This window comes from Notothenia rossii, assembly GCF_949606895.1.
Source record: "Notothenia rossii genome assembly, chromosome: 10".
Taxonomy (NCBI): domain Eukaryota; kingdom Metazoa; phylum Chordata; class Actinopteri; order Perciformes; family Nototheniidae; genus Notothenia; species Notothenia rossii.
The window spans coordinates 40,738,660-40,764,004 of NC_136908.1; the positions used below are offsets into that span (position 1 = coordinate 40,738,660).

Consider the following 25,345-nt stretch of genomic DNA (forward strand, 5'->3'; position numbering starts at 1 on the left):
TACTGGTAAAAACGTTGCAGAGATCAAATGTTTCCTTGTCTGAAAGGAGAAACCTAATTTTAAAACAACATTTTCAGTGTGTGACTTGAAAGATAAGTTCTGATCAATAATAAAACCTAGATATGTGTATGTAGTGACCCTTTCAATGTCAATGTCAGTCCCTTGAACAGTACAAATATTGGGGAGAAAAGAAGTTAACTTTTTGCGATTTGAGAATATCATGAGTTTGGAGTTGTCTGCATTTAATACTAACTTGAGTTGAGATAAATGGGATGGAATAACATCAAAGGCATACTGCAGGAAATCAAGACTTGCTCTATAGAAGAGGATGAACAATAAATAACAGTATCATCTGCATAGAAATAGAAAGCAGCATTTGAAAGATTATTAGAGATTATTTACATACAGTATATGGTGAAATTATTGGTCCTAATATGGAACCTTGGCGCACACCCTTTCAAATCAAATCAATCAAATCAAGTTTTATTTATATAGCACATTTATAAACGATTTTTGGTCGAGCCAAAGTGCTGTACAAATAATAAAAATACCCTACAGTAAAGACATTTTACAGCTAATACAACAGCAGTTTGTTCAGAATATCAGTATGAGAAGAAAACGACACCCTTTGTCCTTAGACCCTCACATCGTACAAGGAAAAACTTCAAGAGAAAACCCACAGTTTAAAGGGAAAAATGGGAGAAACCTCGGGGAGAGCAACAGAAGAGGGATCCCTCTCCCAGGACGGACAGACGTGCAATAGATGCCGTGTGTAAATCGAAGAGATAATACATTTGCAACATAGGTAGACCGTATGTTAGGAAATGCATTCTTCTATAATAATAGGATGAATCCACGAAGATGTCAACAATCCTGTGGGAGCCTTCAGGGAGGCAGCACGACGAGACCCAGGCAGGACCGCAGAGACAGGTTCAGCCACGACCCGAAGTCCACGACTTAATCCAGAACTCAGGATAGAGGATCCAGGATGCGGGACCACAGCAAGAGGATCAGCCTCGACTCAAGATCACATCAAGACACAAAAGAAGAAAAATTTGGCTGGGTTAATCGGAACATGAGAATACACAGATTCAGACAGACAGAAGGAAGAACAAGCACTCCCTTTGGAGTGCACCAATCTGGTGCACTTTGAGAGCAAAATGAAGAGATATATGGATACCTCTCAACATCCATATGAAACAACTGTAAACAGATTTACTTTGTCTTTATGGATTCGATTGTGGACTTGATTGTGATTGCTGCACATTATCCCTTACTTAATAAATACTTTTTTTGATAATCTATTATATAGAAAAGTATATCATATTGATATATAATATATAATGTATTGATAATATATAATATAATCAAATATAACAATCAAAACGAAATAAGTAGTATTAAGTATTAGGGCTAAGAAAATATTGTACGTGTGAAATAGTTGTATGTATTGATTTAAATTGACATGCATACGCTAAGAAAAATAGTCCGTTGTTACTGTTTGAACTAACGTACCAACGGCACTGAACATATTACATATTACCTACCATATTACGTTATATACTTCTTACCTTCGATTTCTCTTGTTCTTCTCCTCATTCGTCTTTGTTTTTCTTCAAGTTTTATTGTATTTCTTCAAGTTTTTATCTTGTTGGTCGAATGCACTTAAGCGTCAGCTAAATACAATGTAATGTAATGATCAAAAAACCCCTCTATACTAGTCTAGACAGCGTGGGTAAATTACCGTACAGCCAATCACAATGCGTGACGTCATTACGTCGTGACGTCATGACGTCACTGGTAAGAGACGGACCCCGAACACATATGGTACCCCGAACACATCTGGTACCGACACCGGCTCTCCTGAGCAAGAGAAGAGAGAGAATCCCTCGTCCGGTGCTGTTATATATCCTCTGCTGGCTCCTCCCCGCCAGCCGGCTCGCCTCGTCTCTAAACAGAGGATTGGTACTTTTCACATTCAATACATGCTTAACACGCCTTTTCTCCTCATATTCTCTTTCATCACTTTTCATGTAACACATTCTAAACGCTGTAATCAATACTCTAAAAAATACAGAAAATACTTCACGGCTGGTTTGGTTTCCGGTCATTCCGGATGTTGTCACATGCTACTCTCGTCTGTAAACAATAATGTATTCAAATAAACTGTACCTTCATTTAATATTCAGCATGGTAGTATCTCGACATCTATAGTTGTAGTGTTAAATCAGTAGGTTTCGGTTTGCACCACTCCATGTCATTTCGCTACTAAATTCACCTCTTTAGGAAATGGTATATTAGCCACATGCTAAATGCTAACCGGAGATGAAGGATTTTCAGAATAAAAGCTTAACTGGTTGTGCACGAGAATTTCTGGGTTTTTCAGTATAAAAAAGCGTTTAAACTGACGGTATTTTTAAGCTACATTATACCATCAAAACATTGATTTTAATTTCTAACAGTCCCTCCTTACACAACTAAAAGGTGTGTATCTAATACTGAAATCAATGAGTTCTTCATCTGAACTTTGCATAGCACATAACTCATGTTACAAACATACAATCAAAATGGAATGGTTCAATAGCCCTAACTTTCCAAAAATACTTTGACTTGGTTCAAACTTAAACATTTTTTCTTGTGCATAACTTCTAGTTTTTACATTCAATATCATTCTTCAAAATAGCAGCAAATGCTTGGTATCAGAACATTTCTTCCTCCCTCCTTTCACAGAAACCGTTCTCATACCACGCTCAGTTTTAAGGCACTTGTTTAAACAAAGTGAAAAGAAACAAACCATTTTAGAATAACAATGATTTATACAACATGAAATCTACCATATTAGAATAGTATAAAAATAATAAAGTCAAATAAAATATCTTGGAATAGTGTAAAATAAATTGGAAGTATAAAAATAGACTATCTTGGAATAGTTTAAAATAAATTGGAAGTATAAAAATATACTATCTTGGAATAGTACAAAATAAATTGAATTCACTCCATTTTAGCATTTTATTTTGCTCACTTCTTCACATGATTTCATCATGTGAAGAATCACATCGGCTGGACATTCATTGAACAATCTCATCTCCGAACATCCATGTCATTCTACATCATTCAAACTAACTCATCATTGTCATCAACATCTGTATACAGGGTGGCGTTCTACTCTGGGGTACGCCATTCTAGACAGTAATTTCTGGGAGAAGATTTTGGTCAGTCACAACAGTTGTAGAATTTCATCACTTAAAAGTTCCTACTAAGTACATTTGGGTGATCTGTTCTAATGCAGTGATAAAGTCCCTGAAATGGTGTGAGAACCGGTGGAATATCAATAACGCATTATACTAATTTATTTTCAATTCTGGTCTACTTAAATAGCTATGCTAACCCCTTTAACAGTGTGTGGAACCTTGGGTGCCGAGCATGTGATAATTACTCCCTCCTTTAACAAGGATTTTAAAAACAGAAGTCATTTCATTTAATGGTTTGTAGTTCAATTCAGGAATTTACACTTATGGCAGATATATTTCTCCTTTAAATAACATCTCTAAATGTTAGGTCATCCCTGATTAAATGGAGCTGGTGGCGCTTGTCTTTAAAAAAAAATGCATACTCTGGTGCCGTGCGCTCCCTCTGAGGCTGCAAGTAAGATTTAAAACATCTGCTGGGTGGGTTGAGCGACCCCTTCTCCCTGAACGATGTTTGTTGTAAAATATGCACCATCACAATGAAGGATCCAAGGCCATGCATGTATTACTCCCAATTATATTAGTTTTTTTTAAATTAAAATGTGCAATCTCTTTGCCCAGTGTCTTTTTAAAACTCTACATCTTGGACGAAAAACAAATGTTATTTCCACCTTAATCTTCCCTCCTGAGGTAATAACCATGCTACAATGGAGAAATCAATACTCTAGATTGGAATACTATCTTTGGCTTGGTACTAGCTCTACCTTTAACATTTTCCATACAAATAAAGATTTGTCTGCTTTTATAGAGTGGTTACTAAAACCATCCCTTTAAACTGTAGGTCTATACTGTAACAAATTAAATCTTCCCCAAATTCACACATGAACAAAAAACTCTTAAAGAATAATTTGTTCATATGATGAAAAGATTGAATAATATGTTCTACCCTCAGTGTGTTTTTAGGGTTATTTAATAGTTTCCTCTTTCTTTCTTTATAAATTCACCAATTGATTAATTCATGGCTAATAAATCTTTTTCTTTACGTATTTCTCGTTGGTGAATAAGTGTGTTTATGTGTAAACTCACTCACTCCCGTTTTCCTTCTCTCCCCCTCTGGTTGTCAAGCCACGACCCCCTCACGTTCTGCTGGACCATGTCAACTCCTCCGTCCTGTCCTCTCCTCCGTCCATCTTCTCCTCAGTCCATCCGCTCTTGGATCCTTCCGCTGTAACTCTTTTCAGTGTCCCATCTGCTTTGCATTTCATCTCCTCCTTTACAGTCTCTACTGGTTGCATGGAGGGCGTATTCCGCTCTCATGTCCCACACTCTGCTCTTGTGCCCAAATCTTGTGGCTCAGCTTGGAACTTCATGTCCTGTGGGGGACCGATGAGAGTGTGCCTTTTTATGTCACCTGTAGTTCTGGATGCCTCAGGTGGAGATGGTTCAGCTCTGCTTCTCTGTCTGCTCGATGGAGGAGGAGGAGTCTTCCGTGGTGAGGTCTTTTGTCTGCTTGGACGATGGGGTCGTAGTGGTCTGACAGGCGGATAGATAGAGAGAGAGAGAGATCTCGGGAGGCATTACGTATAGTTAAATTCTAACACACCCAGGTAAAATAAATTCCAACTTTCCACTCTATTTTCCTAATCTTACTATCCATCTTAGTTGTTAAATGTCATCTAAACACAATTCATGTCTACTAATAATTTTACCATATCCCTAAACATTGCTTTCACCCACTGTAACATGTTTACTCCAATTAATTATTTCAGGAAACCATTTTCTTCTATACATTTAAATACCTACAGGTTTCAAGCACCACATATTTCACACACTATAAAAGAACGTCTCCATATTTTCTCCATCACTTTAATCCCACTGTTATTTAGAACCTTAGTAACTTTTGTGACTGGACATATCTGCAATGTCGCCACTATCTGCTGGGGAATCTTGTTCATAGAGTTTGTACGTACAAAGCTGTACTTGTGGGTTAGTAGCCTGTGTCTAACAATCATGTTCAATAATTGTGCTCAGATAGGTCACCGGTCGGTTGTTCATAGCTTAACAGGGAGTGTTTCTGGTACAGACTAAAACATGGATCCAGTGTATTTAGAGATTCCCCTAATCTGTAAATCCCCATCACCTACATATCCCGATCACTTAAACCCATCCCATCATTTGATACAAGAACTGCATATAGGGGGGGTGAATCATCTTGATTATAACCGCCTCACCTTTGGGAACGAGTATTTCTAACTCCTCCTCTTGTTGCTCAGCTGATCTTTTGGCTCTGGGGATAAGTGAAAGTCTCTGAAACACAGCTGGAGTCTTGTTAGTGATGTGGGCATTCTCTATGAGTGAACTAATGGTTCCATGTTTTACTTGATATTGTACTCCCCTTTCAACAAGAAAGGTGCCAAGTGTAATGAGCACAATCAACAATGCTATTCTAACTCTTATCCCTAGGGTACCCCACAATTGGTTTGGCTTTGTTCTTGTCATCATCTCTATTTTATCCCTGGTTGTGTCCGTTACAGAATTTAAATAATGAGTACAAAAATAACATATACAAAAAATTGGACTCTTTTTCAGATGTAAAACAAAAAATAGGTTTTCACATTAATGTACAATCTATAAAAATCTATAGACAATTTGTCTTTTGAGCTGTTTCTATCTTTATCTTATTTTTATTTATTGTTTTATTCCAGCTCTGCCAAATCAGTCCTAACTCCCAATAATGTTCTGGAAGATGCCAGTGAAGGGTGACAATGTGTGAGGTGGTTTCAATTTGCTCCTTTTTCTATACCTTTAAACCGGAGCGCGTGTGAAGTTTGTTACAACTTTTCACGCTTCCGTCCACCGGGGATGAGCCCACTGTCTTTTGTGAACTTTCAACCTCACCAATTCACCTGGCCGAACAGGAGTCTCTTCTGGGGTCTCGTCTGGTATCTCTGTAGTTTTCCTAGCCTGTGTAGACAAAACTTGCATAATATTACTCCCAATAGGCCCAAGCTTCGGCATACCTCTTGTTGTTATGAGACCTATTGTTGACTACATGTTATTATTTATTAACTACAACGTCACTGAAATCAACATATCTGTATAATCATGACACTCCCTCCTTTGAGCATAAAATGCTCAATTAATATTGCAATGATTACCCTATTATGAACAGGACATGTAAAACCCATAACGTTGCATTAAATAAATATAACTTCTCCGTGTACCCACAAGGGGTACAAAAATATCGTATGATGTATGGTTTTCTGATGGTATAAATGCATATTCACTAAAAAATCTGCCATTAGCACAAAAAAATAGTTTACTTGTTTCAATAATGGCTTTTGTCATGGTATTATGCATCATCGTTGCTGCGAAAAACAATACCCCTGGTATCGCTAATGCGTCTCAATAATTCTAGGATTAGAGGATTGGTTGACACTACTGAACTAACATATGATAAAATAATATTTCTCCAAACTAGAGGGAAAATATGAACTATTCTCACAGAGAGTGACCTGCATGAAGGGCTGGTGCCCCTCACTCAAAATGAGAAATTGCCTTACGCACTACACTATAAATCAGTAAAGTTACTCAAGAATAAATAAATTAAGACTGATTCTTGAAACTGTTGTAAAAACCCTACAACTTCTTCAACCAAGCTCTCAATCAGTGTTATGTTATTTAATCTGCAGCTCATGCCTTAAAACAGATACTTCAGACCGATTATAAAATTGTGTTTATGAGAAAAATGTAATCTGACTCCATAAATCACATAATTGTTTGATTAAAAACTGCACTTCTGGCTAAGAATAAATGAAGTTCCCCTTTAAACACAGCCCCGGTCTTCTGACGGGGTCTATCTATGTACTGGCTGGAAAATGTTGGGCCAGTCTCTGTCGCTCCGTCACAGTTCTCCCGCTAACAGTCACTCTCTAGTTCAGCTGGGTTCTTGTTGACTTCTTCACTGGTTTGAGACAAGCGACCCTATTGGAACACCTCCCTTTGTAGCCAGACTTCACCACAGCAGAATCGAGTTTCTGTTTTCAGGTCTGGACAGCTTCACGTCAGGTGTATCGCCGCCCCTTGCATATTTTGGGTGGAAGCCCGTCTTCTTGACCTCACTAGCTGTGTGGACATAATAGTTTTCTGTGTGGGGGAACAACATCACTCGTAATGTATTTTCCTTCTCATAATTACAAAAATAGTCTGCTAAATGTTCTACTATGTCTTAATCTTCTACTACTCTGTGGATGCTTTATGTGTAAATGCAATATTCTACTCACTATCTTTTAAATAACATTCAACCTCTCCCTCCTGTGGTGACATATGTGGCTCTATGTAGCTGGATTTCAAAATACTATGGTGCTGAAGATGCATCACCTGATGGTCTGGTCCTCTCAGCTTCCTCATTGTTGTGGTTGATACCAGGCTGTCAGTGGCATTTAGTTCATGTTTGGAAATCCTGTACGTCTTTGACATCTCTGGGACCCCCTGCCTCCGTCGTCATCATGGAAACTGCATGGTGGGCCGTTGTTTGGTGCATGTGGTGGGTATTTCATTTGTTGTTGTGGACAATCTCTAGCCCAATGGCCCAGCTGATTGCATATGTAGCATCCCTAAAACCGGAGAACTTTTCCTCTGCCTCTGCCTCCTCGGAAACCTCCTGGTTGTTGGTTCTCCATCTGATTCACTGGCACTATCTGAGATTTAACTGTATGAGATGTCTGCCCTGCATTCTCTGGTTCTTCCTGAGCTTGAATTGTTGGAGGTATCTGCCCTGCCTTCTCTGATGTAGCTGCCATTTGCCTTGCCGCTTTCTTGTTTTTATTAGCTTCGGTATCTTTCTCAGCTATTTGTATCTTCAAGAGTGTTAGTTGTAATGTTTTAATTTCTTCGTCTTTTTCCCTCTGGGTTGCTTGGTATTTCATATCGTGGTAAATGAGATGTTGTCTCCATTCTTCAATGGGTATAGCATCTAATGCCACCACATCTCCCAGGCTTGCCTGCACTGATTGGGGAAGGGCGTTAATGACCGCGTTCTTCCACAGCATTACGACAGACGGTGAAACGTTATGTCGTTCTCCAGTGCAGTCCTCCCACACTCCTTCACATCTCTTCAGGAATGCATACATGTCTTCCCCCGGTTCTTTTCTCAGGCTGTTGAGGGCATGTAAACTCTGTGTTGTTGGGTAGATTTGACGAATGGCAGCCCAATACCTCGACCTGACTTTGTTGAAGGAAATGTAATCTGGAGAGTTGGTGCATTTGGCCTTGGAATCTATTGCTCTCACTTCAAGTCGTCCTTCAATCCGTCCGAGCAGGGCCCTCATGTCTCCCAAGCACAGGTGGTCTTTGGCTGTGTATCTCTCCAGATCATTCACCCACTTCTGACCTCCTTTCGTGAGTGGAGGTAGCTTTGACACTAATGCTTCCATGTCCCTGTGAGTCCATGGTTGGTATTGAAATCCTCCTCTTCCAGCCGCTATCAATGGCATGGAGGTATATGCACCGGTTCTTCGTTCTTCTTGTTCTCTCCGTTGTCTATCTGCCATCATGTCCTGGAATCTTACATCTTCTTGTCGTCTTTCCGCCAGAAGTTGTTGGCATTTATCTTCCTCCCTTTGTCTTTCTGCAACAATGTCATTATGGGCTTCAACTGACTTTCGTCTCTCTTCAATAATGTCATTATGGGCTTCAACTGCCTTTCGTCTCTCTTCAATAATGTCATTATGTGCTTCATCTGCTTTTCGTCTCTCTTCCATTCCTCTGTTGAGCTGCTCTTCCATTCTTCTGTTGAGTTCCTTTTCCATTTTTCTGCAGAGTTCTTCCATTATTCTGTTGGATTCTTCCATTCTTCTGTTGGTCTCCTCTTCCATTCTTCTGCTGAGTTCTACCACATGTAGGCTGTTTGTCAATCCTTGGCTGGCATCTTCCAGATGGAATACCAGACTTGCAACCATAACTTTTCTTTTTTCAGCTCTGTTCATAGCAATGTTTTCAGGTCCATACCAAGAGGGTTGTCCGGCTTTGATCCATGCTTTTTCCTGTTGTAGGTATTCAGCATTCTCATGTTCAACTACAGCTTTTCTATGGGCTTTCGTTGGTCCAGGCTGATCATCTGCTGGAAACAGTCCTCTCGTTTGCCACTGTTCCAACAGTTTCTCCATGTGGTTCCATGTCTTTTGTCTAAGATTTGGAACTGTCATAGCATCTGATCTGATTTTTACCCTTCCCTTGATATCTGCTGTTGAGCCTGGCTCTGCGTCTAGTCTCAACTTAGTTTGTTTTGGTGAAATGTTCTCTAATTATTTATTAACTTATCAAAGATGAAGCAATAATCTTCTGACTAGCACCTTCGTTGCTGTTCGTCCGAACTTTAAATCTGTTTTTTTGTTTTTTTAGTTGCTCAAGGTTTTATTAATTTTTAGTTTTAGTTTTTTTAAGTTATAGATTTTTTAAGATTTAGGTAAAATATTAATAAAGTTAATTAATATATACAAATTATGCAAAATTAAAATATGAAATGTTAAAATAAAAATTGTACCATGTATGGTTTTGACTTTGAAATATGAATACTGGTTCAAATCTAAATCTCCTGTATACAGTGCATACCGAAGTGTATGCAATTATGCTAATGTCACTACTTGTGTTAGCTTCAATAAATTGGTGTTTGAAAAAGTATTATGTAAAGTTTCTTATCTTATAATTAGAAACCACTTGCAATTCTATCTTGGCGATCAAGCATGTGTTTATTTATAACACTTAAAATTATACTTCAAAATGTTATGGTGTTTCTTCTATTTGTGTAATAATTCTGTACTACCACCAGAGTGCGCTATTTTAATTTCCAGCTTAATCCACTAGGGAATAGCTGTTGCAAAACTGACTTGTTTTTAAGAAGGAGAAACTTATTTTCCTTAAAAATATCTTTAAAATATAAAGAACATTACACTATGGTTAAACAACACAGCACATAACCGCCAAAACACATTTGCAAACAAGAATATTCACAAAACCGCCAATACACACTTGCAAACAAGAATATTCCAAAACCAGCCAATACACTTTTACCAGCAGAAGTACTTCCAATAGTTCTAACTCTGACAAGAAGTATGATGTTCTTTACAAGATGGGATGCCTAGCCTCAGTGTGTTAAAGCAAACAGAGTACTTCAATTAGCATTTCATGAAATGGCGACTGCCGTGTGGTTCACTGTGAACATGAGGTCAAGACAAGATGACAACTGGTTTTCCAACCTTTGACCTGAAGAACAAAGGGATTTGAAAAAACACCTCGTGGCTTGAAGTGGAGTTGAAATAATGGTGGGGTGATATTTTGTCTAATAAATTCAACACACAACACTGTAGTTTAAAATAACATTTCTATTTAGTTTACAATGATAAATGGGCCTCATACCCTTACGTCATAGCCCTCTACCCATGTACGTAAATGTTTTGACTTTAAGAGCCAGTATGGTCATCTCTTCTGTTTAAACACGCTATTATGGGACAAAATGGGACGCTATCCACACACAATCAGAAGAATATCGTCTATCTAACGCACGAATGTCTCACTTCTCGTCGTAATCCACATGCAATGTCTTTTTGAAAACAGAAAAAAGTAACCACTGAAAGCTTCAAACTCCTCAGGCCTTTTCCTCGAAAAAGGACTTTTTTAAAACAGCCTCACACTGTTGTTAACACAAAACACTCACTCCAATAACCTCAGCTTCCAACTTTGGCTCTGTCTTTGCCTCAAGCAGTCCCGACTGCTTAATGGCCTAAAACCATTCACGTTAACTTAAAACGTAACAAAAGACACCTATTGAAGTGATTGGCCTCTAGCCGACATGTAATAAAAGACAAACGAATAGCATGCAGGGTTAAATAGAACAAAAGAAAATGAACTCACGGCATTCATCCTACTTTGGAAGGTGCAAATCTCATTTCGGCAAACATTTCAGGGCTTTGTGGACTTAATCCATGACAAACTGGAGTTGAGACCAGGAGGCAGAGTCGCAGTCTTACACGCTTCTCTGCGTTCTCTCCTAGGCAGTCATCCATAGGAATCCCGAACCCAATAAAATACCCAATATTAACGGTGTGTGTGTCTGCCCAAGGACAATTTAAGGTAAAACCTAATAGAGGTGTCATACATAATAACCTAATAAAAGTAAATGTAACAACTACTACAGTGCAACAAAACAGGAAGATTAAATGTGGTCTCTTAAACATAAGATCTCTAGCATCTAAAGCAATATTGGTAAATTATTTAATATCAGATTATAATATTGATATATGTTGTCTCACTGAAACTTGGTTGAGACATGAAGAATATGTCAGCATAAATGAGGCCACTCAACCCAGCCATATCAATACTCATATTGCCCGAGGCACGGGCCGAGGACGTGAAGTTGCAGCAATCTTTGACTCAAGTTTACTTATCAATACTAAACAAAAATTAAATTATACCTCCTTTGAAAGCCTCGTTTTTAGTCTTACGCATCCGACCTGGAAAACTGTGCAGCCAATCTTATTTGTTACAGTGTACCGTGCACCAGGTCCTTATTCAGAATTCTTATCAGAATTCTCTGAGTTTTTATCAGCTTTGGTTCTTAGAACAGATAAAGTAATTATCGTAGGTGACTTTAATATTCATGTTGACGATGATAGAAATAGCCTTACTGTTGCATTTAACTCTATATTAGATTCTGTTGGTTTTTGTCAGAGTGTAAATAAACCAACCCACTGCTATAATCACACTCTCGACCTTGTTCTGACTTCTGGTATTGAAACTGAGGAACTATTAGTCGAACCGCATAATCCTGCTTTATCCGACCATTTCTTAGTAACTTTTGAAGTACTGTTACTAGACTACAAAGCATTAGCCAAAAGCTCCTGCAGCAGAAACTTATCTGTTAGTGCTATAGCCAAATTTAAGGAAGAGATTCCACCAATACTTAACTCGATAGCATGTCTGAGTGTAAGGGAGGAAACTTATACAAAATGTACACCACCCCAAATTGATCATGTTGTTGATAGTGCTACAGATGCGCTGCGAATAAAATTAGACTCTGTTGCTCCTTTGAAAAAGAAGAAAATAAAACAACATAGATTAGCTCCATGGCATAATGCCGAAACCCGCAAAATAAAGCAAAAGTCGAGACAACTTGAAAGGATATGGCGTTCCACTAAACTTGAAGAATCTCGTTTAATTTGGCATATTACTCTCAATAAATATAAGAAAGCACTGCGTAAAGCGAGAGCAGCATACTACTCTTCATTAATAGATGAGAATAAGAATAATGCAAGATTTATTTTCAGCACTGTAGCCAGGCTGACAGAGAGCCACAACTCGACTGAGCCTTCTATTCCCATAGCAATCAGTAGTAATGATTTTATGTGCTTTTTTAACGATAAAATTGTTACTCTTAGAAACAAAATCAATGACCTCTTGCCTTTGACCAGTATAGTATTATCAACAGCTCCCGGAAACGTAAGTTCTAATATTACACTAGATAGTAAACTAGAATGCTTTTCAGCCATAAACCTTGAACAATTAAATTCAATGATTCTCTCTTCTAAACCATCAACGTGTATCTTAGACCCGATTCCAACAAAGCTGTTAAAAGAAGTTTTTCCATTAATTAGCACTTCTTTATTAAATATTATGAATATGTCTTTATTATCAGGCTATGTTCCACAATCATTCAAAGTAGCAGTGATAAAACCGCTTCTTAAAAAGCACAACTTCGATCCAGAGGTTTTAGCCAACTATAGACCTATTGCTAATCTTCCGTTCCTCTCAAAGATTCTTGAGAAAGCAGTCGCAAAACAGCTGTGTGATTACTTAAAAAACTATGATTTATTTGAAGATTTTCAGTCTGGCTTTAGAACACAACATAGCACAGAGACAGCTCTGGTTAAAGTCACAAATGACATTCTAATAGCCTCAGACAAGGGACTTGTCTCTATTCTTGTCTTGCTCGATCTTAGTGCTGCATTTGATACTATCGACCATGATATCCTATTGCAAAGACGAGAGCACTTAGTTGGCATACAGGGAACTGCTTTAGGCTGGTTTAGGTCCTATCTATCTGAACGCTCTCAGTTTGTACGTGTCAACGATGAATCTTCCATGCAAACCAAAGTTAGACATGGAGTGCCACAGGGCTCAGTGCTTGGACCTATTTTGTTCACACTATATATGCTTCCGTCAGGCAATATTATAAGGAATCATTCTGTAAACTTTCATTGTTATGCGGATGATACTCAACTATATTTATCAATTAAGCCTGATGAAATTAATCATCTAAATAAAATTCAAGACTGCCTCAAGGACTTAAAAACGTGGATGACCTTACATTTTTTGATGTTAAACACGACCAAAACTGAATTTATTGTACTTGGCCCGAAGAATCTACGAAACAAATTATCTAAAGATATACTAACTATGGATGGCATTAATTTGGCCTCCAGTGAGACTGTAAGGAATCTTGGTGTTATATTTGATCAGGATTTATCCTTTAACACCCACATAAAATCAATTTCAAGGACCGCCTACTTCCATCTACGTAACATTGCAAAAATCAGGCATATCTTGCCTCAAAACGATGCAGAGAAACTAGTCCATGCATTTGTTACTTCAAGGCTGGATTATTGTAACTCCTTATTATCAGGGTGTAAAAAGAAGTCAGTCAAGTCGCTTCAGTTGATTCAAAATGCTGCAGCTCGTGTACTAACTAGAGTTAGGAAAAGGGACCACATTACTCCTGTTCTGGCTACCTATAGAACACAGGATAGAATTTAAAATTCTTCTTCTCGCCTACAAAGCCCTTAATGGGCAGGCGCCATCTTACCTTAAAGAACTCATTATACCCTACTGTCCTACTAGGGCATTGCGTTCCAAGAATGCAGGGTTGTTGGTTGTTCCTAGAGTCTCTAAAAGTACAATGGGAGCCAGAGCGTTTTCTTATCAAGCTCCGCTTTTGTGGAATCAGCTTCCAGTTTGTGTTCGGACGCCAGACACCCTATCCGTTTTTAAGAGTGCGCTTAAGACCTTCCTTTTTGATAAAGCTTATAGTTAGGGCTGATTAGATTCAGCCCCTAGTTTTGCTGATAGAGGCTTAGTTTGTCGGGGGACATCTTACTTCTTCCTTCTCTCTGTCTATACCTGTGTACTCTCATGTTCCGATTAACCCAGCTTCCCCAAATGTCTTTCTTTTTGGTGTCTATATACGCCGGGATCCGGAGTCATGGATGATCCTGCGTTCCTGTGTCATGGATCGCGAGTCCTGGATCTTGAGTCGTGGCTGTGGTCCTGGATCATAAGTCCTGGATGGATATCCTCGTGGATTCATCTTCCTATTATACACACATGCATTTCCAAACATTTGGACTACCTATGTTGCAAATGTATTATCTTTTCAATTTACACACGGCATCTATTGCACGTCTGTCCGTCCTGGGAGAGGGATCCCTCCTCTGTTGCTCTCCCTGAGGTTTCTCCCATTTTTCCCTTTAAACTGTGGGTTTTCTCTGGAAGTTTTTCCTTGTACGATGTGAGGGTCTAAGGACAGAGGGTGTCGTATTGTCATACTGATATTCTGTACAAACTGTGAAGTCCACTGAGACAAATGTAACATTTGTGATATTGGGCTATATAAATAAACATTGATTGATTGATTGATTGATTTACACGCCTTTTCTCCTCATATTCTCTTTCATCACTTTTCATGTAACACATTCTAAACGCTGTAATCAATACTGTAAAAAATACAGAAAATACTTCACGGCTGGTTTGGTTTCCGGTCATTCCAGATGTTGTCACATGCTACTGTCGTCTGTAAACAATAATGTATTCAAATAAACTGTACCTTCATTTAATATTCAGCCTGGTAGTATCTTGACATCTATAGTTGTAGTGTTAAATCAGTAGGTTTCGGTTTGCACCACTCCATGTCGTTTCGCTACAAAATTCACCTCTTGAGGAAATCGTATATTAGCCACATGCTAAATGTTAACCGGAGATGAAGGATTTTCAGAATAAAAGCTTAACTGGTTGTGCAAGAGAATTTCGGGTTTTTTCAGTATAAAACAGCGTTTAAACTGACGGTATGTTTAAGCCACATTATACCATCAAAACATTGATTTTAATTTCTAACATTATCCATAGATCTCTTCATTTTGCTCTCAAAGTGCACCAGATTGATGCTTCTAACTTCAATATTTAACAATAAATCTTCCAGGAGGAGCGTGCCCCCGGACCCCCCTATGTTGGGTCCACTCCCCACTTAGCACTTTACCCCTGCTTACACCTATATGCCGTAAGCTGATTATCGAGCCTTCATTGTAACTGACGCGGGTACGCTGTGTATTTGCATGGGGAGTGTTGCAGTAGAAAATTCCACTGTAGTGACCAGTACATTGATGGGAAACCCTAAATGTTTGAGCACCCTCTATGAAACGTCAAGCTACCCCACAGCACCCCCAAAATAAATCTCTGGCGCCGCCACTGAGCCTGCAACCCCGTTTTGAAGAAATATGCAGTGCAAAACAGGCTCATTGCAGCCACTAATGCTAAGACACACTTTGCCAAATATCAGCATTTTCTTTCTTTTCATTTTTTTGCACAGATTACAAAGCGGCAAAGTATTATAACTTATTGTTCTGGCAAAGGAATTGCACAATTGTATTATGTATTTATTTTTTGGAACACACAGACTTATGGAGCATTGTTTTATTATCACTGTTCTAGCAAAGTGTTTTCTTTAATTTTTTTAAAAGGAATGCTCACGTTCATATTGATGTATTTTAATAAATTTTAACTTGGCCCATTACGTGACTATTTGTGTTGGGGGGGCCCGACTTTTTTTTTCTCCAAAGTAACTGACAGAAACAGTTTGAGAACCACTGCTTTAGGCTAAGTAAGTGTTAAGAATGTTGCATGGGGAGCCTGTTATTTCCCCCGTAAAATCAAATTTTAAAGAGTGCAGTCTGCAGTGAATTCCAAATGGAAACAGAGTGTGACTACTGTATTATTTAAAGTGACAGTGCAGAGCAGTACATGACTTGTGCATCTGCTACATGCTGGCCTGATTCCTGAGCTGTTTGCTGACCAGCAGCCTCTGAACCAGCCGATCAATTCAAGCTGAGTGCACGTCAGGTGCAGCTCCTCTACATGTGGCGGGTTCAATCTGCGCCATGGCCCTGTCCTGATTTCAGACCAGGTCGTCAGTCATTAACATGCTGAAGCTATAGTTACTTTTTGTAATGACTCCTGTTCATGCAAACCATATTGATTTGCATTAGGCTTTAGTAACCTGATAGTTTAGGCGGTTTGCCTATTGCATATTGGAAACTTCTGGCAGATTTGTACCTTTTTGCTATTGTGCAATATACTGTAAATTCTCAAACAAAGGTCAAAGTCCAAACAATTAAAGGTGGTAATGAATGCTGAATACAGGTAGAATCACCAATACTCACATGTTTAATTAAGATTCAGGTACAGTTCCTGTCTCAGATGCAGGTGATTCTTCGATCATGTGCAGATATCTGTTAATAGAGATAACCCAAAATGTAACAGGCCTCAAAGGTGTGCAGTCTGTGAGATGTTAAGATCTCTGTTAGCCTTCTTCTGTCTAAATCCACACCTCCGACTTTTTGACTTTTCAACTTTTAGTTTTCAGACCAAACCGACACTGACAGGAGTGACATCACTTGCAGACATTTGTTAGACGTCACACAGCTCCCTCAGAGTCAGTAAAGGCCTTACACAATTGTTCACATAAGCAGTGGAACTCCCTAACACCTATAAATGCAATGTTGATGTGTAACATGTTTAGATCAAATTGCGTGACAGGCGAATTACACCCTGACATTGAGGCAGTGAAAACAGGCTGACAGAGACAGATGTTTCAGGACAGTGAGACAGAAAGGCCCAGACATTACTCTGACGTGACACTGCTAAATAATACCAGTTACTTCCCACGTATGGTTCTGTATTCATGAGTAAGTCGTGCACAGCATTAAATAAAGACTGGTTCTTGGTGCACAGCTGCTGCACAGCAGGAGATGATGTGGATTCTGAATGAGGATAAGCGTTATTCATTTTCTGCAGGGCTCTCTGTGGGACGACAGTCTTACTGTTTTATGATGAGCAGAGACCAGAACAGAACATTCTAAAATTAATTAGCTCTGCAAGTTATCATTTGCTTGGTAAAGTGTTTTCTGCCCATTGCAAAAATGAAAAAAAAAATGTTATCAATCCATGACATCAAATCTCACTCACACCCCTTACTCTGCACACATAAAGCGTTCCAGTTAGGGTGACAGCTATTTACAGCAAATAAATAATAAAATAAAAAGTGCTGCGTCTTATTTACCTTATTTATGTGTGATTTCTATCTATTTATAATCATTCTGACCAACGTACTGTAGCTAAAAGCATGAATATCTATTAATGAATACAGCTCACATCGTGCTGTTCACTATATCCCCTAAACTGCCAGGACATACTCAATATCAGGGGCGTCGCCTGGCCCGGAAAATTCTACCTCAATAATATAAAATACATTAACCCTGCTTTACCTGAACCTCATCATGACACTAGAGAGGAAGGCAGGATTGTAATTTCCCGTGTTCAGTGAATGCAACAGAGGCAAGACACCAGACCAATCACCAGAGAGTTGCATGGAAATAAACGTGTCTTATTGGCTGACAGGTACCTATCCTGTGACAATGTTTAAACTGTCAGTCGTACTCAGAGTTTTTGAAGATGGACATAAGAACATTTTTTCTTATAAAAGACGACAATTCTCAAGTGGTGGCTCCAGGGCCGGCTCTAGAAGATTTGCAGCCCTAGGCGAGATTTGAGTTGGCGCCCCAGCCAGAGAATCTTACAATAGAAAAGATAAAGATCAATAGAGTATCCAAGGAATACATAATAGAATGGGGGGTGGACGTCACATCCTCTAGGGGGGTCCGGAGGAAGATTTTTTTTAACATTTTAAAGGTCACATGTTTTTCCGGTTATTACCCGTCCCCTTGTGTTATGAGGGTTTTTCTGCATGTAAACGGTGTGCAGAGTCAAAACCCTCAAAGTACAACCTGTAGCGAGTAAAACTCTAAAACGGAAAATACCTCCCCAAAACGCCTCGTTGGTGAAACGTCATCATGACGTCATCATCCATTTGATTCTTCCGGGTACGTGCTTACGAAAGCACGTACCCGGAACTAAATGGGCCAATCCGTGGAGCCGTTACGTTACGTCCGCGGAGCCGTTACGTTAAGCCCCCGCTGATTGGTCCAAATTGACCAATCCACACACACACACTCAGTGCAGGCAGCCCTGCTGATTTCTGCTCCGTGCTGCAGGCTGATAACAGACAGTTGGGATCGGGCGGAATTCTCTCAGCAGACCCATTCTCACAGCATTTATCAACCTATAAACCTTTTTCTTACTCAATATCAAGCCACACTTATTGTTTTTATTTCGGCTGTGACTTTGTGTGTTCAGGTTGAGTTTGGCTGTGTTTGGCTGTCTATCGCTAAACAAGGAAATCACGGAGGGTCGGGGGGGGGAGGGATTTCGGGGAGGGAGGAGCTGCAGTGAGCCGTTTAGTGGAGAAAGTGAGTACTGCTGAATACACATACTTTACAGAGATGCTGTATGCGAAACCAATGTGAGTTTGGAAAATTGCACAGTATTTTTTCTTTAGGCTGGTTTAGGTCCTATCTACCACTTTTTTATTAAATATTATGAATATGTCTTTATTATCTGGCTATGTTCCACAATCATTCAAAGTAGCAGTGATAAAACCGCTTCTTAAAAAGCACAACCTCGATCCAGAGGTTTTAGCCAACTATAGACCTATTTCTAATCTTCCGTTCCTCTCAAAGATTCTTGAGAAAGCAGTCGCAAAACAGCTGTGTGATTACTTAAAAAACTATGATTTATTTGAAGATTTTCAGTCTGGCTTTAGAACACAACATAGCACAGAGTCAGCTCTTGTTAAAGTCACAAATGACATTCTAATAGCCTCAGACAAGGGACTTGTCTCTATTCTTGTCTTGCTCGATCTTAGTGCTGCATTTGATACTATCGACCATGATATCCTATTGCAAAGACTAGAGCACTTAGTTGGCATACAGGGAACTGCTTTAGGCTGGTTTAGGTCCTATCTATCTGAACGCTCTCAGTTTGTACGTGTCAACGATGAATCTTCCATGCAAACCAAAGTTAGCCATGGAGTGCCACAGGGCTCAGTGCTTGGAACTATTTTGTTCACACTATATATGCTTCCGTTAGGCAATATTATAAGGAATAATTCTGTAAACTTTAATTGTTATGCGGATGATACTCAACTATATTTATCAATCAAGCCTGATGAAATTAATCATCTAAATAAAATTCAAGACCGCCTCAAGGACTTAAAAACGTGGATGACCTTAAATGTTTTGATGTTAAACACGACCAAAACTGAAGTTATTGTACTTGGCCCGAAGAATCTACGAAACAAATTATCTAAAGATATACTAACTATGGATGGCATTAATTTGGCCTCCAGTGAGACTGTAAGGAATCTTGGTGTTATATTTGATCAGGATTTATCCTTTAACACCCACATAAAATCAATTTCAAGGACTGCCTACTTCCATCTACGTAACATTGCAAAAATCAGGCATATCTTGCCTCAAAACGATGCAGAGAAACTAGTCCATGCATTTGTTACTTCAAGGCTGGATTATTGTAACTCCTTATTATCAGGGTGTACCAAGAAGTCAGTCAAGTCGCTTCAGTTGATTCAAAATGCTGCAGCTCGTGTACTAACCAGAGTTAGGAAAAGGGACCACATTACTCCTGTTCTGGATGCCTTACACTGGCTCCCTATAGAACACAGGATAGAATTTAAAATTCTTCTTCTCGCCTACAAAGCCCTTAATGGGCAGGCGCCATCTTACCTTAAAGAACTCATTATACCCTACTGTCCTACTAGGGCAGGGGTGGGGAACCTCCGGCCTCCGGGCCGTATACGGCCCGCCAGACCATTTGGTACGGCCCTCGAGGTACAATCTTGTTTTTCCTGGCCAAGGTCAGGGTCCTTGAACACAACACGAGCCTAACATGTCATCACGTGGTATATGTCTCGTCTGACAGGAGTGTAGTTCTAACGGAGAGCACCAGAACGCGGCTCCGGGCCGGGACTTCACAAATTGCAATACCCATAAGGAGCCGTACACATGCCGCAGTTTTTGCGTGGCTGTGTCTTTAGTTGAAAGCCCAGTGGCGATCTGTTCATCTGTCATACTGATCATACAGTCAATAACGTTGTTGTTATTAGCATCTGGTTAGCTAGCTATGCTAACGAATATAAGAAGCTTTTTCTCCAACCAGTGAGGTAAAGGCACATCTTTATATGATCATTATAGTTATAGAACAATAAGAGAATAAAGTAAACAGGTATGACAGTAAAAAAAAGTTGTTATTAATAAACAAGAATACAGTTTAAAAGGGAAGTAATTTGTAAAATATCCATAAAGAAAAAAATCTGCTTACAGTTCTGTTTCATATGGGTGTTGAGAGATGTATCCATAGATCTCTTCATGTTGCTCTCAAAGTGCACCAGATTAATGCTTTTAACTTCAACATTTACAAAAAATCTTCCTGGTGGTGCATGCCCCGAAACCCCCCTAGATGAGGTTAGATCCGCCCCCCACTTAAATAATGTCCACATAACAAATAAATGTAACTTATTTTATTTTTGTTGTTCATTCATATCTTATTTGACCTATTAACATTTATTTATTCGTGCATTTTTTTTAATCTGTCCAGTTTAAACAATATTTTTGGTTTACTGTCCTATAGTATACATTCAAATGATTTCAAACCTGTTTTATCCCAATAATTATAAAGGAGTGCCTTGGAAATATTTGTTTACATAAATTGTGACCAAACCGTTTGAGACCCACTGAGATAACTTAGACTAAAGTGAACTATCTAAATACTCAGAGTCCTTTACCTCACTGAGCTGTAGTTATCAGCCTCTCAGTCTGACTGGAGAGGACTCTCCCTCCACATTATTGTAGAAGCGTCTTCTTCTAATATCCGTTAGAGCAGCTAGCACCAGATTCTAATAACACCAGTGCCGGTACCAGTGCACCCTCCCTCTCTCCCTCATTCGCTCCCAAGCTCACTCGCACTTTGGCTGTGAGCTGCGGGCGCCAGATAAGCCAACATCCCCCATTTTCATCACTTACAGCGCCCATCGTACAGGGCAAATGAAAAGTGTAACCGGGTTAAAAAAGGGTTTTACATTTACTTAATTATGAATGTTGTTACATCAAGGCCGAAAATTAGGATGAGCACCAACGGTCAAAAAATGTTTTCTACCAGCGCAGCGCCTCCCCAGATCTGGCGCCCTAGGCGAACATCTGTAACGCCAGTGCTACGGGCCGGCCCTGGGTGGCTCACACAACAACCCCAGAGCCACCGCTTGAGCCAGCTGAACAAGGTATGTAAATGTCAGTAAATCTCCAAGTTATGCGAACATGTAAGCAAAGCATAAATTACAGCAACGTTGTTGACGTTACTTTGAATCGCTCGGGTAAGCTAAACCGTTAGCAAGTAGCTATAGCTAGCCAGAGATATTAAATTAAAGATCCCATGTCATGGCCATTTCTACTGATCATAATTCCATTGTTGAGGTCTTCTAGAATAGATTTATACTGTGCAATTTTCCAAACTCACATTGGTTTCTCCTACAGCATCTCTGTAAAGTATGTGTATTCATTCACCGGTATTCACTCTCTGTCCTAAACGGCTTGTTGGAGCTCCTGCCCCCCCTCCCTGTGAGCTCAGTGTGCTCTGATTGGTCGCAAAGCTGACAGGCTCGTTGCTGCTCGCAGCTCCTCGCAGCTGTGTGAGCTGCTGCTAGGAGCAGACAGGCTTTCCGTGACGGCGTCTCGGCGATACAGGAGAACAAGCTAAACTTATCCTGAGCACACACAAACACTCACAGCCGAAGTAAAAACAATAAGTGTGGCTTGATATTGAGTAAGAAAAAAGTTTATAACGATGTGAGCATGGGTCTGCGGAGAGCATTTCTCCGCGATCCCAACGTAGTAGCCCGAAAAACGTTTACACATTTAAACAGTCGTGGTAGATCCCTTGTTTGTTTTAAACATCATAAATACACAAACAACAATGAATACTTACAGGTTGTGTACCCGTGTCTCCCGCTGGTCCAAACAAAGTAGGAACAACATCGTTCTTCAGTGCCCTACGCTGTACATATCCGGCATGAATCGCAGACATCTGGACTGCGATCTGTCTCCCTGTCTCGTCACAGGAAGCGGAGCAGTGGTTGGTCTTCAGGGAGGAGACGCACTTGATGAAACATGCCACGTATGTCTCTGCTGATGGCCACAGAATACTCTCTAAACCTCAGCAGCACGCCAAGCAGCGCTGAGCCCAGGATCGGTCCACGAAGCCGATTGTCATTAAGAGAGGCTTGTTGGTAGTTAAAGGAGCAGTTGAAGACGACTCTGTGTTTACCATTGTATTGTACAATATGGTGGGGAATAAACCATGACTCCTTTGAGTTGCTCACCTCTTCAGAGCTAATCTTCACTGCATAACCAGCCTTTTCCAGCTTATGAATCTCCTCATTGTAGACTGCAGATAGCTTGGGGTTGTTAGACAGACGACGTTCTGTAGCTCTTAGGAGAGCCATTGTTGCAGTAGGAGGTGCATGCAGAGAGGGGGCACTTTGCTTACGCAGTAATGGGGTGGCGTAGCCAGACACATCGCCAACTGTGACAGGTACAGTCTTGTCCTCCAGTAGTTCAATGGCTGCTTTATCCTCACCAGAGCGGGTCACTTCATTGATGCTCCTGAATGAGAGTCTGTCGAGCAGCCAAAGTTTCTCTGCAAGTGGTCCTAAAAAAACAAACGTTGCCTGAAGAGGTCCTGATGACGGTGCTAGCGGAAGTGGAGGGAATACTCAATTCCAAGCCCCTCGGCTATGCGACGTCTGACATTGCTGATCCAGACCCCATTACACTCAATCTCTTGCTCATGGGTCGGTGAGATGCATCATTGCCACAAGCAGTGTATGGCGACTGCGATCTGCTTGTGCGCCGTCGCTGGAAACACAACCAGGTCTTGGCCGACCACTTCTGGGCCCAGTTTACACGGAACCTGCTCCCTAACCTTCAGCTCCGTCGAGAGTGGCACACTCCTACGCCAGACCTAACCACAGACCAGGTCGTCATGATCGTCGACCCGCAACTGCCAAGGGCTCTCTGGCCAGTTGGACGGGTAGCCAAAATGAACCCGAGCGATGATGGTAGGATACGCTCTGCAGAGGTGAATATTAAAGGCACTACATATATTCGACCTGTGGCGAAACTCATCACACTTCCTGAAATGCCAGAGGATTGACATGCCTACCCCACATTCTAGCAGGGACATTTGTGCTATTACAAATTCATCGAGTGAATTTGGGGGCGGCTGTGCAAACTTCCCTGCTTTGACGCTCCCCAGACAGTCCAGAGATAGTTACCGGACGCACCCCTCACACTGTAACGTCATCAGTCACGCGCAGCGCGCGACCGGTCAGAGACAGACTTTCAGCGAGTGAACGGGTCATTGTGTGTTCCGCGTTGTGCGTGTATGAAACTGTGAGTGTTGTTACTGTGGCATAAGCACCTGTTTGTATCAATATCTTTGCATTTAAATAACAGTTTACAGACAATAATCGGCGTAGTGTATATATATTGTTTACAGTACTTGTTTGCCGTAAGTGTGACTGGCTGCCTGTTAAATGTTCAGTAGTTTAACTTTCTGTCCGCTGTGACTGTTGATATAATTATATTTGGTGTGTACGATCGACATATATTTCCAGTCTTGTGCTATTGCGGTGAGCTGTGTATAACATTATGCCTCTGTCAGCCGCCATTACCGCATGTACAAGGTTATCCCCCTGTAAGCCGCCATGATCACGTGTTAAAACACTTGCACTTGTTGCGGTCAAGTGAGCCCTGTTGCGGGCACTTTGATCTTACACGGAAGTGGAGCCTATAGTTTTAATTTAAAATATTTTTCTTTCAATAAATAAACTTCATTCATATTTACATAACATTACATACATTAAATATAACACTGAAATGGTAAAAAAAACGCAAATTATTCTTCTTTATATCCAATAAATGTCAGTCACCCAAAATGACGTCATTGGTGTTACTGCTACACAAAATTGTACCTAAACAAAACACTAAGTCTAACACCAAGCGTTTAAATCAGCACTGGTAGCGATATTCTATACTTAATGCTATCTGCACAAACTATATCATATGAAAAGCTGAGAGTCCACAGATTCTATTGGTATAAGTTTCATCCCTGTGCGATCAAAACTCACTGTTCTGTATGATAAATAAAAGAACATTGTACCTTGAAAATCAATAGCGGGAAAATTTGACCCCTTGGCGGTCTTAGGTATATAGTGACCTCTGGCGGTTCTAGTGTTAATGTTTTTAGCTGAGTTCAAGTCCCTTTTAGCAATCAAGTGTCCTTGAAAATAAGTTATGTTATCATGGGTCAGAGGAAGAAATCATCCATCATCTGGGCCACAGTGTTTTCTTTTGAAAGGATGTTTATTCAACGCTTAGTCAATACTTCTATTGAAGAATACTGACATTTAATTGTTCAAAGTGAAATGGTTGTTGCAGCTTCCCATACATGATGGGCCTTTTTCTGATTCCACAATGTCTCCTAGTAGTAGTTGAAATGAATTATGTATGTTCCATGTGCATGAGCATGGTCAGAACAAAATAGCATGTTGAGAGGATACTTGGAAATGCCTCTGTGTGTGATGCTCTGATAACGGGCAATTCAGAAAGCCCTGTATCAAGTGAAACATAACATCAGTTTAGAGGTGTAGTGAAGCCAACTATCAGAACTCAGTAAACAACCATAAAGCCCAGTGAATCAAACCAAGTCCACAAATGCACATTGACTAAAGTTAGGTACTGTTACGCTATGCTAATGCCCAGCTAGCATTACCATTCCATGAAGGGAGAGGGCTAAATAGGTAAAAGCTTATTTCTCTAACGGTGATACGATGTCACAGTTTTGTTTTCATAGAAACATGAAAAAAA

The 25,345-nt window shown here is 40.0% G+C and overlaps 1 protein-coding gene and 1 long non-coding RNA gene across 5 annotated transcripts; both read right to left on the minus strand.

Annotated features, from left to right (window-relative positions):
• Window positions 1-462: 462 nt before the first annotated feature.
• LOC307022712 (uncharacterized protein) lies at window positions 463-10,508 on the minus strand. Of its 4 annotated transcripts, none has more exons than XM_079655598.1 (2): window positions 5,992-10,508; window positions 463-1,950 (listed from the first exon to the last, which is right to left on the minus strand). In XM_079655598.1, the coding sequence occupies exon 1, from the start codon at window positions 9,392-9,394 to the stop codon at window positions 7,805-7,807; it is 1,590 nt and encodes a 529-aa protein (XP_079511724.1). In that variant the 5' UTR covers window positions 9,395-10,508; the 3' UTR covers window positions 463-1,950; window positions 5,992-7,804. The 4 variants fall into 4 exon arrangements, with proteins under 4 accessions (XP_079511724.1, XP_079511723.1, XP_079511721.1 ...); XM_079655597.1 differs by having other exon boundaries at window positions 5,420-10,508; XM_079655595.1 differs by having other exon boundaries at window positions 4,279-10,508.
• On the minus strand, window positions 2,996-22,983 carry LOC307022723. The gene is made up of 2 exons (XR_013803488.1): window positions 22,404-22,983; window positions 2,996-6,152 (listed from the first exon to the last, which is right to left on the minus strand). It is a non-coding gene; the product is annotated as an uncharacterized lncRNA (long non-coding RNA).
• Window positions 22,984-25,345: the final 2,362 nt, after the last annotated feature.